The 13,063-nt window shown below is 39.3% G+C and overlaps 1 protein-coding gene across 1 annotated transcript; it reads right to left on the bottom strand.

Annotated features, from left to right (window-relative positions):
• Window positions 1-9,094: 9,094 nt before the first annotated feature.
• Window positions 9,095-10,462, bottom strand: LOC132980144 (4-galactosyl-N-acetylglucosaminide 3-alpha-L-fucosyltransferase 9-like). Its single transcript, XM_061046092.1, has one exon. It carries the CDS (start codon window positions 10,339-10,341, stop codon window positions 9,280-9,282), a length of 1,062 nt encoding a protein of 353 aa, XP_060902075.1. The 5' UTR covers window positions 10,342-10,462; the 3' UTR covers window positions 9,095-9,279.
• Between the last annotated feature and the right edge of the window lie 2,601 nt (window positions 10,463-13,063).

The following is a 13,063-nucleotide window of genomic DNA, read 5'->3' as shown; positions in this document are numbered from 1 at the left end:
CTGTGGACTGCCTCCCACCTGAGAGATCTTTGACGTGTTATCTGTAAGTTAAATCTGTGGTTTTCTTAGCAGAGCGATACCACGGCACCTTCCAGCCGACCCCTATACTGCGCAGACTCTAAATGAGAACAATTTCAGAGTGAGGGCCCCTCATGGAGTTTGGATTCATCTTTTTACAACGGTAGGAATTTGAGGCTTTGTTGCCATTTGAAAATACACGCTGAACGATTACCCCCCCCCCCCCAACACAGCCTTATCTCATCTTAACCTCAAATAATTAAATCCAAATATTCTCTACATACGGGATTTTGTCATTTCCCTTTTCTTTAATGTAAAAGATCATGCAACAATAGACAAAAATAACTCTCTTTATTCTCCTCAACAGACGCTGGAATTGAAACACCAAGGCCAATTGTTCCCCACTGAACACAAATCCATCCTCCCTGTGTGCTAGAGGAGTGACATATCCTCTGTATCCCACCCCTCTTTCACCCTCTCTCCGTCTCTGTCCATTTCTCACTCCTCCAACATTATCCTATCGACTGTATCGCTCCGACCGGTAATTTATAACACCTTCACTGTAGTCCCCCATTCCAGGGATGTAGCAAGGGCTCTTAAGACACTATTGATTTTTATTTGATTAAATGTCTCGCTGGTTTGGAGCAAATTAGCAAGAGTTTAATCAAATCACAATCGATATCTACTTAATAATCCCCCAACACACAACCCACACAAACTAAGGTAAAAATTCACAAGTGAATAATGGGGAGAAAAGGCATCGGGATGAAATAACCATGTTTGCATGAGGAGAGAGTCTTTGCATGATAAATAGTGGACTCGTGAAAATGTATGTTTAGATATATAACACGTATCACATTGACTGTTATGTTTGATTTTAAGACGGGGATGGGCAACTTTGGTCACAGCAAGGGCCACATTCATTTAATTCTCAGAAACAGAGGGCCAAATTGTAGAATACAAACGATTACAGTCAATTATGTCTCAAATTTAACTCAACATATACCAGTGATCTAATATTATCATGGACATGTTTCTGGTTTTCATGATTTCATGGCAGATGTTGTCATGTTTTCTTCATGTTTCCAATTAATTGATGTGTAAAAATTGACCTGAGGGCCACGTTGAGGGTTGATGGGTTGATGGCCGCCAGTTGCCCACCCCTGTTTAAAGACATCGAGGGCTATGGTTGTCATTTCCTAAACGGAACGACACTTGCAAGATACTTCAGACGGATTTGGATTTTGGAGCTGGATGTTTTTTATTCATCACTCTTACTGTAAAAAGCCACCCTCCCAGTTCGGCGGTCTATTTGAGCCACCTCATATCCCATCTCTCACTATGCTCTGTCAACGCCACGACTGCCACAGCATCAGTACTGCACTCCTGCTTTGAGCAAAAAGTAACCCCATGCAGCATGCATACGTAGGCCCGGTTAAAGGCAGGGTTGGTAATTGTCGAAAACTAGCATGATTTTGAAAGTAGCATTCCCTCAGTGCTCCGTCTGCATCCAACCCCTCCCCTCTGTGCTCCCTCTAAAGCCACGCCCCCTCACTTACATGCACGAGCGCCGTCGCTTCGGAAGCAGACCTCAGCTCATCTCTTTGAGTGTGTACATAAATGAGAGCGAGCAGGGAGACAGGGAGGCGCCTGATTGGTTCATCAGATTGGCACCTCGTGGCAGACATTGGTTGAAGTTTTTACAGGCTTACAAACTGATACAGATGACCGATCTTCTTCGTTCCTTTTTCAGAGAACATGAGTTATTAATTTCTGTCAGGACCTAAAGACAACTTACACCAAAATCTTAGAAAGTGTATCTGGAGGAAATTAGCAACTCTGCCTTTAAGGTGGTCTCATCATTCCCCAAATGTCTACATGTAAGACAAATCTTACATCTTATAAAGTCTTCAAATGTCCATATTTGAAAAATAAACTTGTAGTTGTTTTATGGTCTTCTGACTACTCAAAGAACATTTCCCCCTCAGGTCACACCTACACATTCACACACTGATGGAAGAGGCTGCGATGTAAAGTGACCATCAGTATTAACTAATCCTAATCCACAGGTATAATGTTTCATTATGTTCATGTGTTTCAGGTTGAAGACAATCAACACACACTAATAAAATGTGTTCCTGTTCAGACGTCATATCATTTAGTTACATGCCCTTTGTGCCCTTTGTGAGTTCTTCCCCCCAGCATTCCCCTCAGAGTCACAACAATTCATGAGCGCGTCTTTGTGTCCTATAGCCGGTAAACACCATTTATCATAATCCCTAAGATTTCAAGCGAAGCTGTCTTCAAAGTAATGAAGGTTCAATGTAATTAATTAAATGTTTATGGACAATCCCAAAGACTCCTAATAGAAACGGGGAATACTGATATTGCAATCGACAGATGTTATAATACGTTTGAGATTTGATTTCTGTCCTTGTTCTTTTGTAATTGCGGTGCAATCATGTGATGAGAAGTGCATTTATCACATTATAGGCTCACATTTGTCGGATGTGTAGCTCTGATGGTGCTCGGCTTAAACAAACATGTTCCTGAGTGATATTTCAAATGTTCATCGGGAAATCTTATAGGTGCAAGAAAAAACACAGAAACCTTTTGGGGATGTCTTCTTTGCTAGCATTGAACAAAATGATAAAGGATAAACAACATAACCTGTTTTAAGTCTCGACACCATGAGAATAGAAATGTTGATGATGTTTATTGGTAATTTTTCATACATTGAAAAAAATAAACTTCAGGGTACTTTTAGAATTTTTTGCAAATGGCTGAATCACTTTAAAGGAGCAGTATGTAACTCTGACACCTAGTGTTTAAAATGAGTACTGCAGTCCAAATTCTAAACATCATAGAGAGCTGTCTCCCCCCCCTCCTCTCTAGAGTCGAAGCTCACGCAGGTCACCATGTGGTGGACTCTGAAGCTTCAGTGTTTATCCAGCTCTGCATGGGTCTGTAAACCTTTCTGTGTTCTAACCTCTCTCCATTTTTCAAAAAGCATCTCCAATATTGATCCTAGTTTGAGCACGTTTCTGCTCGTGGAGCTTATTAGAAACATGCAGAGGCTTTTTAGGTCGGGTACAATCACTTCTATCTGAACCACTTCTCTTGACCCGCTTCCATTGCTGCAACACCTGTTGGTTTGACCTGATAACTGCTCTCATATCTGGCAAACCGAGGGGCGTCCAAAACGTCTGTGTGGTCCAAACAAATCCAGAGCATTCAGGATCAGAATCTAAAGTTAGAAGGAGGACATACTGGCTGCTGTATTGTTGTCAGAGAAGCCAGCACTTCAACATGTTTCCTTAATATCTGATGCTAATCAGCAGCTAGTTAATGGTGACTAATGTCACCTTCATTTAAAGTGTTACCCATATTTTTTTTTACAGCTGTAGATACAAAGGTTTTGATTGAAACACTAAAAATAAATATCTCCTAGATCATTCAGAGTTCATTATGAAAACAATTTATGATATGAAAAGGCCTATTGTTAAGGTAAAGAATATATGTCGGTAATAAATGATCCTCAAACACAAACTTTAAACACTCATCCTTTCTGCAGAGGTTTCACTTCAGTCTGTTTCTCGCACTTGTCCAACTAATTCTGGATTAAAAAAAAAGAAGCTGTTCAAGAGTTAAAAAACAACATGTTTACTGAGTGTCTTTATGAAGCATGTTTGATTTCTTGTAAACTGCAGGAACTTTCAAGATGTCTCACAATGATAGCAACCTTTCCCCTCCCCTCCCACACACACCTCGGAGGCTAACTCGTAACCTTCAGCTGAAAACAGAATAAGTGCAAAATGAAAGTGCAAGCTTTCCTGTCTATATTTCCCCTCTCTTGTTTTTTTTTCCTCTTCTTTCTGCAACAGACAAAAGACAACCTCAATTTGTGTCAAGTGCCGTTTTAAGACCTTGGGATTAAAGCTATAAAGTGGCGTCTGTCAGGGCCTTTTGACGCCCTGGGGCCCCCCCGCTAACATCTGAGAGCCAACGTGCTGTTGTTGGGTATCATCTCCCATCATATCATGTCAGCGGTGAGGAGCCGGGCCGATGAGACAGGCAGCCGTCACAGGAGCTGACAGGCCTGATTCACGTCAAGAGCGCTTCATCCACAGCCGGGGTCGATCGAAGCTGACTCCACGCCTCTCTCAGCCAAAAGTGGATATCCATCCCGATGTGCATCACACACAGTGTTGTGGGGGCTGAGAGACTGATGCCTGGCAGTTGATAATGAAGAGTGGCTGATGTTAAAGAGTCTCGGTGACGGGGATGAGATGAGAAGGCGAGTGGAAAAGAAAAGGCTCTGATGTTTGATATTTTATGCCACACAGAAAATAGGAGCTCATGTCTGCTCCGATTGATGGAGGGAAGCGGATAAGTTCACTAGCACACATGAGATAACGCGTCGTCCCCGTTTTGACAAACCGCACAAATATGATGGAGAAATTAACTTGGAACAATTTGAAGTGACATGAAGACATTTAGAGGCTGATTTCTTTTTACCAAAAACTGTGAAAGTAGCAGATCCTGACAACGACAGACAACTCTAATTTGCTGATTTTCAACATTAGTGCATTAATGACACAACTAAATAACTCATTTGTTAATTTCCTTATTTCACTATCCATCACCTCTAGAACAAAGTATGGGCGTTAGTGCGCGCGCCCCATGTATGAAGGCTGTTGTCCTCCAGGCAGGCACCTCGGGTTTGAATCCGGCCTGCGGCTCTCGACTGTCTCTCCCTGATCGCCGACTCTATCCACTGTCCTATCTCTCCAATAAAGGCACAAAAAATCCCACAAATTAATCTTGGAAAAAGTAGTATGATTTTAAAGATTGTAAAAGCATGTGTCTGACTCACACTGAAAGTCTGTATTGATGAGCTGAATCATTCGTTTTCTGTACCGCTTTTTTTTCCCAGTTCAGGGTCTCAAGGGGCTGGAGCCGGTCCCAGCTGTCATTGGGCGAGCGGCGGGGTTACACACTGGACTGTTCACCTGTCAATCACAGGGCTGACATATAGAGACAGACTACCAGCCACACACACATTCACAATATTTATTTCTTTGGACTGTGGGAGGAAGCCGGAGAGAACCCATGCATGCACGGGGGAGAACATGCAAACTCCACACAGAGAGACTCCTGTCAGACAGGGATTTGAACCAGGAACCTCCACGCCGTGAGACAACAGTGCTAACCACTGTACCACCGTGCAGCCCTATATTGATGCAGGGCACGCCGGAACAAAAACCGTTGTGCTGACGGAACGTAGCGTGCATGTACTATGTGGAAATGAGGAGTCACACTAACTTAAAAACAACAAGAGAAACAAGAAAGATGTCAAACAAGTATTTTTAACTGCTGCTGCTGGTCTACACCGAAAAGGATACGCAACCACTTCACAGAGGTTTTTTCTCATTCGGTTTAAAATGTCAGATTTTTTTATTTCTTTTGTAGCTCAGAGCTACAGTGTAAACACTTTCCTAAAGGGACAGAGAGTTAGAGTGACACAGGACAGCAGCCCCCTTCAGCAGCTGTCACTACATCACCTCCCCTCCTATCTCCTCTCTCTTCTCTCTCTGTGTCCGCCCGGCCTGCCTCGCCTTATCACTCAAGGGTCTACTAATTCACCAGCAAGGTTGCCCTGATAAGCCTTTTTCTACAAGTCTCTGTCTCTCTCTCTCTCTGAGGATGGACAGCTCCCAGTGTCCTCTAACATGTGTCTGTCTGGATGTGACGGTGACACGAGGACCCAAGGGTGACAGCGCTGCTTGGCCCTGAATTAAGGAGCATTAGAGATACGCTGATAAAGTGACACAGACAGTGGTGGAGGAGGGAGAGGGGATGAAACAGGGAGGAGATGGACTGGAGGAGAGGAGGTCAGAGGAAGGAGAAGAAGAAGAAGAAGGAAATACAAGAAAGAGCGAAAGAAAGAAAGAAATGCAAACCAAACTGAATAAATAAGAAAAAAAGAAAAAGGGAGAAAAAGACAAATAAAGGAATGAATAAATAAAAAGCCAAGGAAGAAAGTAGGAGAAATAGAGGAAGTAATAGCGAATGCCATTGAATAAAGAAACACAGAAAAAAGGAGTAAATTAAGAATAAAGTAAGACAGGAGAAAGAAAACAAAAAACAGACTGACAATAATAAAAAAGGAAGGAAGTAGGAAAAAATAGAGAAAGAATAGCCTACATGAATGCAAGGAAATAAAGAAATGAAGAAAAGCAAAACAAAATGACAAAGGAAAGGAAGGAAGGAAAGAAGGAAAGAACTGAACATGGAAAGAATAAAAACAAAGGAAGAAGGAAAAATAGAGAAAGAGAAAGAAAAAATGAATGGATGAATACAAGGAAAGAAAGAAATAAAGAAACTGACAAAGGGAAGGAAGGAAGGAAAGAACTGAAAATGGAAATACAAAAAAAGAGAGAATGCAAAGAAAGAAAGCATGAAAGAAAAGAAAACTGACAAAATAAGATAAACAGAGAAAGAAGACAAATAAGAAGTAAGGAAGAAAGTAAAAAGAAAAAAGAAAAAAGAAAGAAAACTGACAACGGGAAGGAAGGAAGGAACTGAAAATGGAAATACACAAAACAAAGTAAGAAGGAAAAATAGAGAAAGAAAAAAAGGAATATGAATGAAAGAAAGAAAGAAAGAAAGAAAGAAAGAATGAAAGAACTCCTTAGTCATGACCATATTTGGAAAGAGGGCGGAGCTTTAAAAAGTCCACATGTAACTCTCGCCCTGGCTGTGTGAGGAGCATTTATAACGTATTGTAGTTTCAAGAAAATGAAAGTAGGGAGAATAAAAAGTTTAAAGTCCTTCCTCATGAACGACAACAATTCTTTAGATGATCCTTTTCTATTCTTCTTCTTCTTTCTCAGAAATACAGGGAAGCTGCAAACGTGCAGGCCTGCATGTGTTGTGCCTGGGAGCATGTCTGAGTCTGTGACAACAGCCCGAGGCGTTTTCTGTATATTGTCTTATAGCGGTTAGCGTGTGTGTGTGTGTGTGTGTGTGTGTGTGTGTGTGTGTGTGTGTGTGTGTGTGTGTGTGTGTGTGTGTGTGTGTGTGTGTGTGTGTGCCTACACTTTAAGACTTTTGGAAACAAAGAAAATACAAACAAGAGGGGTGCACTATGAAGCCAGGTCGACATACCCAGGTTGTTGTTTTTAAAGGCTTGCTTAGAGATAGAGTTAGAGTTCATCTGTATCACTATGGTTATCAACATTGTCTGTTAATTCAGACTATCTTGTTGAGGTTTCGGGGGGCGTTTAGACCCTCTGGCCTGCTGCGTGCGTGCTTCATTCAGACTGTTATGATGAGTCTAAAGGAAAATAATTGCGATTAAAACCTTTACTATACTTAAAATAGGACCATATGGAAAATGGAAGTGCAATAAGGTTGTATACTTTCACTTCATTAAATACTTAGTATGGGGCCGAATAGAAGTCAAATCAATGTATCGATTGAAATGAGTTTATGATAAATAGGCTACCTATAGATCTTTATTAGCCTATCTGCATTTTAGCTGCAAAACCGTGTTTCCCGGACTTTGCAGGACCAAGCAGCAACATGATCCTGTGTTCTTAGACTTCCTCATAATTCTGAATAAATGATCTGCTTGCATTGCAGCACTCTTATAAATATAACCAGACTATGAGTGCAGAGTTACCATGGTGATCTACCCAGATTAAGAGACCAGTTTACCATCAGGTAAGACAAGATGGCTTGTTCAGCATCTTTAACAAAAAGGTAATGACAGGAATTAATGGAACATCCCAGTGACTGGTGCTGTTCACCTGCGGGAAAATAGTTAAACGGTATAGGTCCTATAATCAATTCACAGATGTTATGAGCTTATCACTACACTAATGTATCATTATTAATCTTTTTCTTTCATTAGCAATCTTTTGTCAAGTAACAGTATCGTCTTCTAGGAGCTATGGAGGCACTTACAAACATTTCATCAAAATTCTGATCTAAATGTGCAAAAGGGATAAAGACTCACCTGTCAATGTTGTCATTGCTTTAGGTGGTAAAACTCTGAGGATTCACATGCAGCCTTTGCACAAGAGGACTGGCTTTGTCAGGATTGCATTGAAAGAATATATACCCTAAAACATAGGCTATACCCACAGTACTATTTATCATTATAGAATTGTAGACGTGTCATTCTTTAAATTTCAGTAGCAAACTTTAAACTGAACATTTACACATTCATGGTCCATCAGGTTGGTGTTCCCTCCTTCTTCAGCAGTTATTTTTGAAATAAAAGGGGCAACATCAAAAGTGCTAAAAGCTGCAGTGTCTTGAAAGTCCACCTGATTGGCTTACTAAGTCAACATATATAATGCCAAACTTCATAGAAGAATTACATTTCTTTACCATTGTTTTGTTTTTAAGATAATTTTGTGCATGTAAAGTAAAGTAAAAAAACAAACCAATACACCAACTACATCATGCTTTTTTAAAAAGGCTGGAACATGTCATGGTCGATAATCAATCTCATACATCACATTTGAAAAATTAGCAGAAATCAGGATGAAACGTTTAGATTCCTGATGGGCCCATGATGACACAGAGTAGTGTAAATACAACTCTTACTCTCTAAAGAAACATCATCTTCAAAAGCTCCAGAATAATAATACAATAAAAATACCATGTCATTTTAATTGTGGTGTGTTCTAAATATTGCATCCGTCATGAAGACAACTAGAGATTTTGTCTTCATTTCGGTCTTGTACCAGTGAATAAAAATTAGAACATATATTGCAAAAAAAATGATGAAGTTATCAAACAACATCATAATTGTAGTTCTATAAAGGTCATCACTATGGAATAGTGGAAAACTATACTTCTCCAACCTCAGAAAATAGTTTTCCTCTTATTAGGAACATCCCTGGTAAATATAAATGATCAATTAAATACAGCTGAAATAAAATCAAAAGTCACTGAAAAATGTGTTATTTTACTCATAGGTCATGGGGAAATTAAATCCTGCTCTTAAAAAATGCAAAATCAAAAAGAGATTGAAAGCACGGCTGTTATCTGTGCATGAAAAGTCTGGAGAAATGTCTTTTTATTAGAGGTCAATAACAATATTCCCCTTCCCAACCCCAAATGCTTCACCTTAAGTAATTAAATGCGTTCCACCAAAAGTAACATTGCTGCTCTGGACAATTAAATGCACCGTTGATTCTTATTCAACTTTAACCAGCTACAAAAATCACTGAATGTGTGAAAACATCACCCAAAGAACCACTTGTACAGATCAGGTACAACTCTGTACACTTTGTTAATGCTCAAATACTGACAAGCCTGGCAAATACCATGCACAAACTCATAATTCTCCTCGGTAAGATGAGGCCTCGTGTTGTAGAATTGCCGCCAATCAAAGTATCTCACATAGGAAAAATCTTTATCCAGCTTCAGGAGGAACTCAGCCAGTTTCGCGGGACCAGAAAAGTCATTAACATGTATGAAGGATGTACCCGGGACAAAATCTTCATAGTTCAATCGCGGTGGGCCCAAAACTATTGGCACAGTACCTGCTGCAAGAGGTCCATTGAATGCCTCGGTGATGTAGTCTCTGTGAATTGAATTCTCAAAGGAGAGGTAGAATTTACAGCTGCTGATAGTCAGGAAATAGTCCTCGCTTTTTGAGAACTCTGCAGAGAAAAACACATCCACCTTGATGTGTTTTACAAGCTCTCTGTAGTAGTTAGAGCTCTCCCTTGATTCTGTGTGAAGGACGTTGCTATCGACAATCCAACAAAGCAAGCGTTCCTTTTTTGGCAGCACAAAATCTTCATACGTCTTCTTATTAAAAGACACTGGCCAACGAACCTGGATATCAGCATCCTTCCTGTAGCTCAGAGTCAGATTGAAAAGGCCTTGAATGCCTTCTATCCTGCGCGTGTTCGAAGGGGAATCTGTGTTAAACCAGATCCACCTCTGAAACCTCGGTCTGGCTGAGGTGGGGAGGTTGGAGAGATCGTCATTGATGCCTCTGTGAAAAATCAAAACTCCATGAGCGCTGGAGTATAAGGATCTATTGTCTGTGAGATGGCAGCTGTCGATCCCGAAAAGAGTGTCACAGGCTCGCAGATCAAACCTTTTGTTTCCAGGCCACATCCACAGCAGCATTATGGGCTTGTTCTTCTTTTGTGTCATTGCAGTGCTGTTTGCTGTGCTATGAAATTCAACCCGCTTTCCCCATTGTTTTGGTTGAGCCAGGGGAGAAGGACATTTGTGAGATGGGAGTGACTTGTAGTATATTAAAAACAGAACTACAAATCCAGCCAGCATTAAACTCCCTGTGAGGATGACTTTTAAAACGGGAGCACAGGCCTTTGTACACCTGCAAGGAAAGAAGAACCCTGTATCAAAATCATATTCATTTTGCTATCAGCAGCAGGTTCATTTTAAATGTTAGTTTCAAAGAAGCCTCTCTCTTAACAAATTTTGGAATGCAATTTTTTATTTTTTCTAATCGATCAATAGAACAGTGAAAAAAATGACTACCCTCTTAAGTCATTAAGGACAAAAATGACCTCTTCCAAAAAACTGCTAGAAAAAGTGTACAGAATAATATTTGTTTCTTCTTTTTTCTGCATAAATACCTTAAACAACTTCAGCCCTGCTCAAAACTACCAAACATTCAATCATTTTGAGGATTTTAACCATTTAAATGCCAGTTTGATTACTTGATGTCAGTGTTGTTATTTATGAAAAAACAAACACAAAAATATAGTTTTCCATATAACAAATGTTGGGGGGCTGGGGTATTTTTTTTAAATCAGTTTTTGAAATGTCAAAGATTAACCAAAATATTAACTTTGATGCATTATTAGTTTGTGTGTAGCATCAGATTTAAAAATGTACTACCCTCATTAAGTCATTAAGGACAAAAATGTCCACTTCCAAAAACTGCTGCAAAAAGTTGAATAATAATTGTGTGTTTTTTCATAAAAATATTACCATTATGTAATCAAACTGGCTTTTAAAGAGTTAAAATCTGATAATTATTCAATATTTGATCATTTTGATCAGGACTGAAGTTGATCAAAAGATTTATGCAGAAAAAAGCTGAAAAAAGATTAATCTATAATATTTTTATAGCAGCTTTTTGGAAGTGGACATTTGTGTCCTTAAAGGCTTTATATGTGATTTTTTGATCCAGCAGATGTCGCCCTTGAGCACCAGCATGAAACCAAAACAACTTGCGCTGCATTGTTGTGTTAGCATGCTAATGCTAGCGATCTTTATTATGCTCGTATCTTCACACTGCATGTAAATTTACCTGAAATGAGCGTGATCTAGAAACACAGTTAAGCAGTGAGTACAGTATGTTATTCTTCTTTTCTCTAGTCCCTCAATTAAACAACTTTTATACGAGAGGGGAGGAGTCAGCCGGCCGTCCTGGCGATGTAAACAAACTGAAGATAGGACTCTGAAAACTCTGAAAACATCACAGACAGTGGGACTCGAGTGTTACACCCATTGTAGACAGTCATGACTCACAGAGTTATTTTCAGAGGATATACTTGATTTATATTATATTTAAGTGTGAAAAATCACATAGAAAGACTTTAAGAGCGTAAACTTGTGGCAAACAGTGGCAAGAAAAAAACCTTCTTTTAAATAAGCAGAAATCTCGACAAGAACCACATTCATTGTTAAACAACCATGAGCCGTGTGTCTGCAGAGAGGAATAGGGAGAAAAGAGAGAGAGACAAAAACAAACACAGTGAAAGACTGACTACAAAACGTCTCTTTAAGACAAAGTGGAGTCAATGCTCATCTTTCCCAGGAAAGCAAAGTGTAACATAGGTTGATAACAGAAAAATACTTGCATGACTTCTGGAGCTGAGATGTAGCTGGCGGGAAGGTTAGTGTGTAGATGTTCACCTGCACAGTGAATTTGAATAAAACCCTGCTGGTGTTCCTCTTCCTCTCTCTCTTTTGTCAGAGATGCCTTCATATGTTCCACTTGACTGATGCCACACCTACTCGAGAGAACCAACCAATCAAACTGGACGGTCAGGATATGCTGTAGAAAACCAGTGGGTAAGGTATTTCACTTGATCTTGCAACATTGCTTTTACATCTTTAACTAGCGCGAGCATACAAAATACATACAAACGACACATTTCAAGCATGCATATACTGTAAACATCTCCTGATGAATGGACAAACTGGTAACCATTCACTTACCTGATATGTGTTAATTTCAGTTATTCCCCCCACATCTGATGGTCTGAGTTGCTGTTTAGTCTGATTGTTGGTTGTGTCATTAGTCTTTTGTAATGTTATCTTTAATCGTTCCTGTAAAATAAATTAGATGAAATGAAATGAAATGTGAAGTTCTGTTGTATTCTTTATCTAATGACAGCTATGTTACTCAGTACAGATATAATCCTGATGTCAAAAAATATATAGTAAAGGAATTCAATTTCACCTGAAAGAATAAATCATTGACATATGAGGAATAAATAAATCCTTGAGGATTAAAAAAGTTGAAATAAAATAATCCCCCAACACTTTTCCTAAAAGATCAATCTAATTTTCAGCCATGTTTCAAACATGTACATTCATTTACATGTGTTGACATGAGTAAGAAAAGGTCATGAGGACTCCCTTTATACAACTTTCCAAAACAAATCATTGAAACCTACATATTTGCATCACCCTCCATCTTATGCAGCTCAATAGCCAACCTTTTACCTGCATGAGGTTGTGTTCATTGGCAAAGCAAGAAGGAACCTTTCAAAGAGAGTTGAATCAAAGCAAACACCAGAAAACAAAAGATTGCAGCCAGTTCTACTGGATCAACTAAGTGATGCACAAACAGACCAAAAGTGAACGATGATGATTTCCATGGAAAACTGAAAATGATTGAAAAAAGCTAAAATGAAAACATGAAACTAACAGATGAAAACCTTGCAAATCTACATTTTATTGAATTTTAATACAAATGTATGTAATGCAAATAAAAACAATAAAAAAAGCAAATATTGGCATTTACAAA

This window comes from Labrus mixtus, chromosome 1 (genome assembly GCF_963584025.1).
Source record: "Labrus mixtus chromosome 1, fLabMix1.1, whole genome shotgun sequence".
Lineage (NCBI taxonomy): Eukaryota > Metazoa > Chordata > Actinopteri > Labriformes > Labridae > Labrus > Labrus mixtus.
The sequence above is the reverse complement of the archived record's forward strand: the minus strand, read 5'-3'. Positions and strand labels throughout refer to the sequence as shown.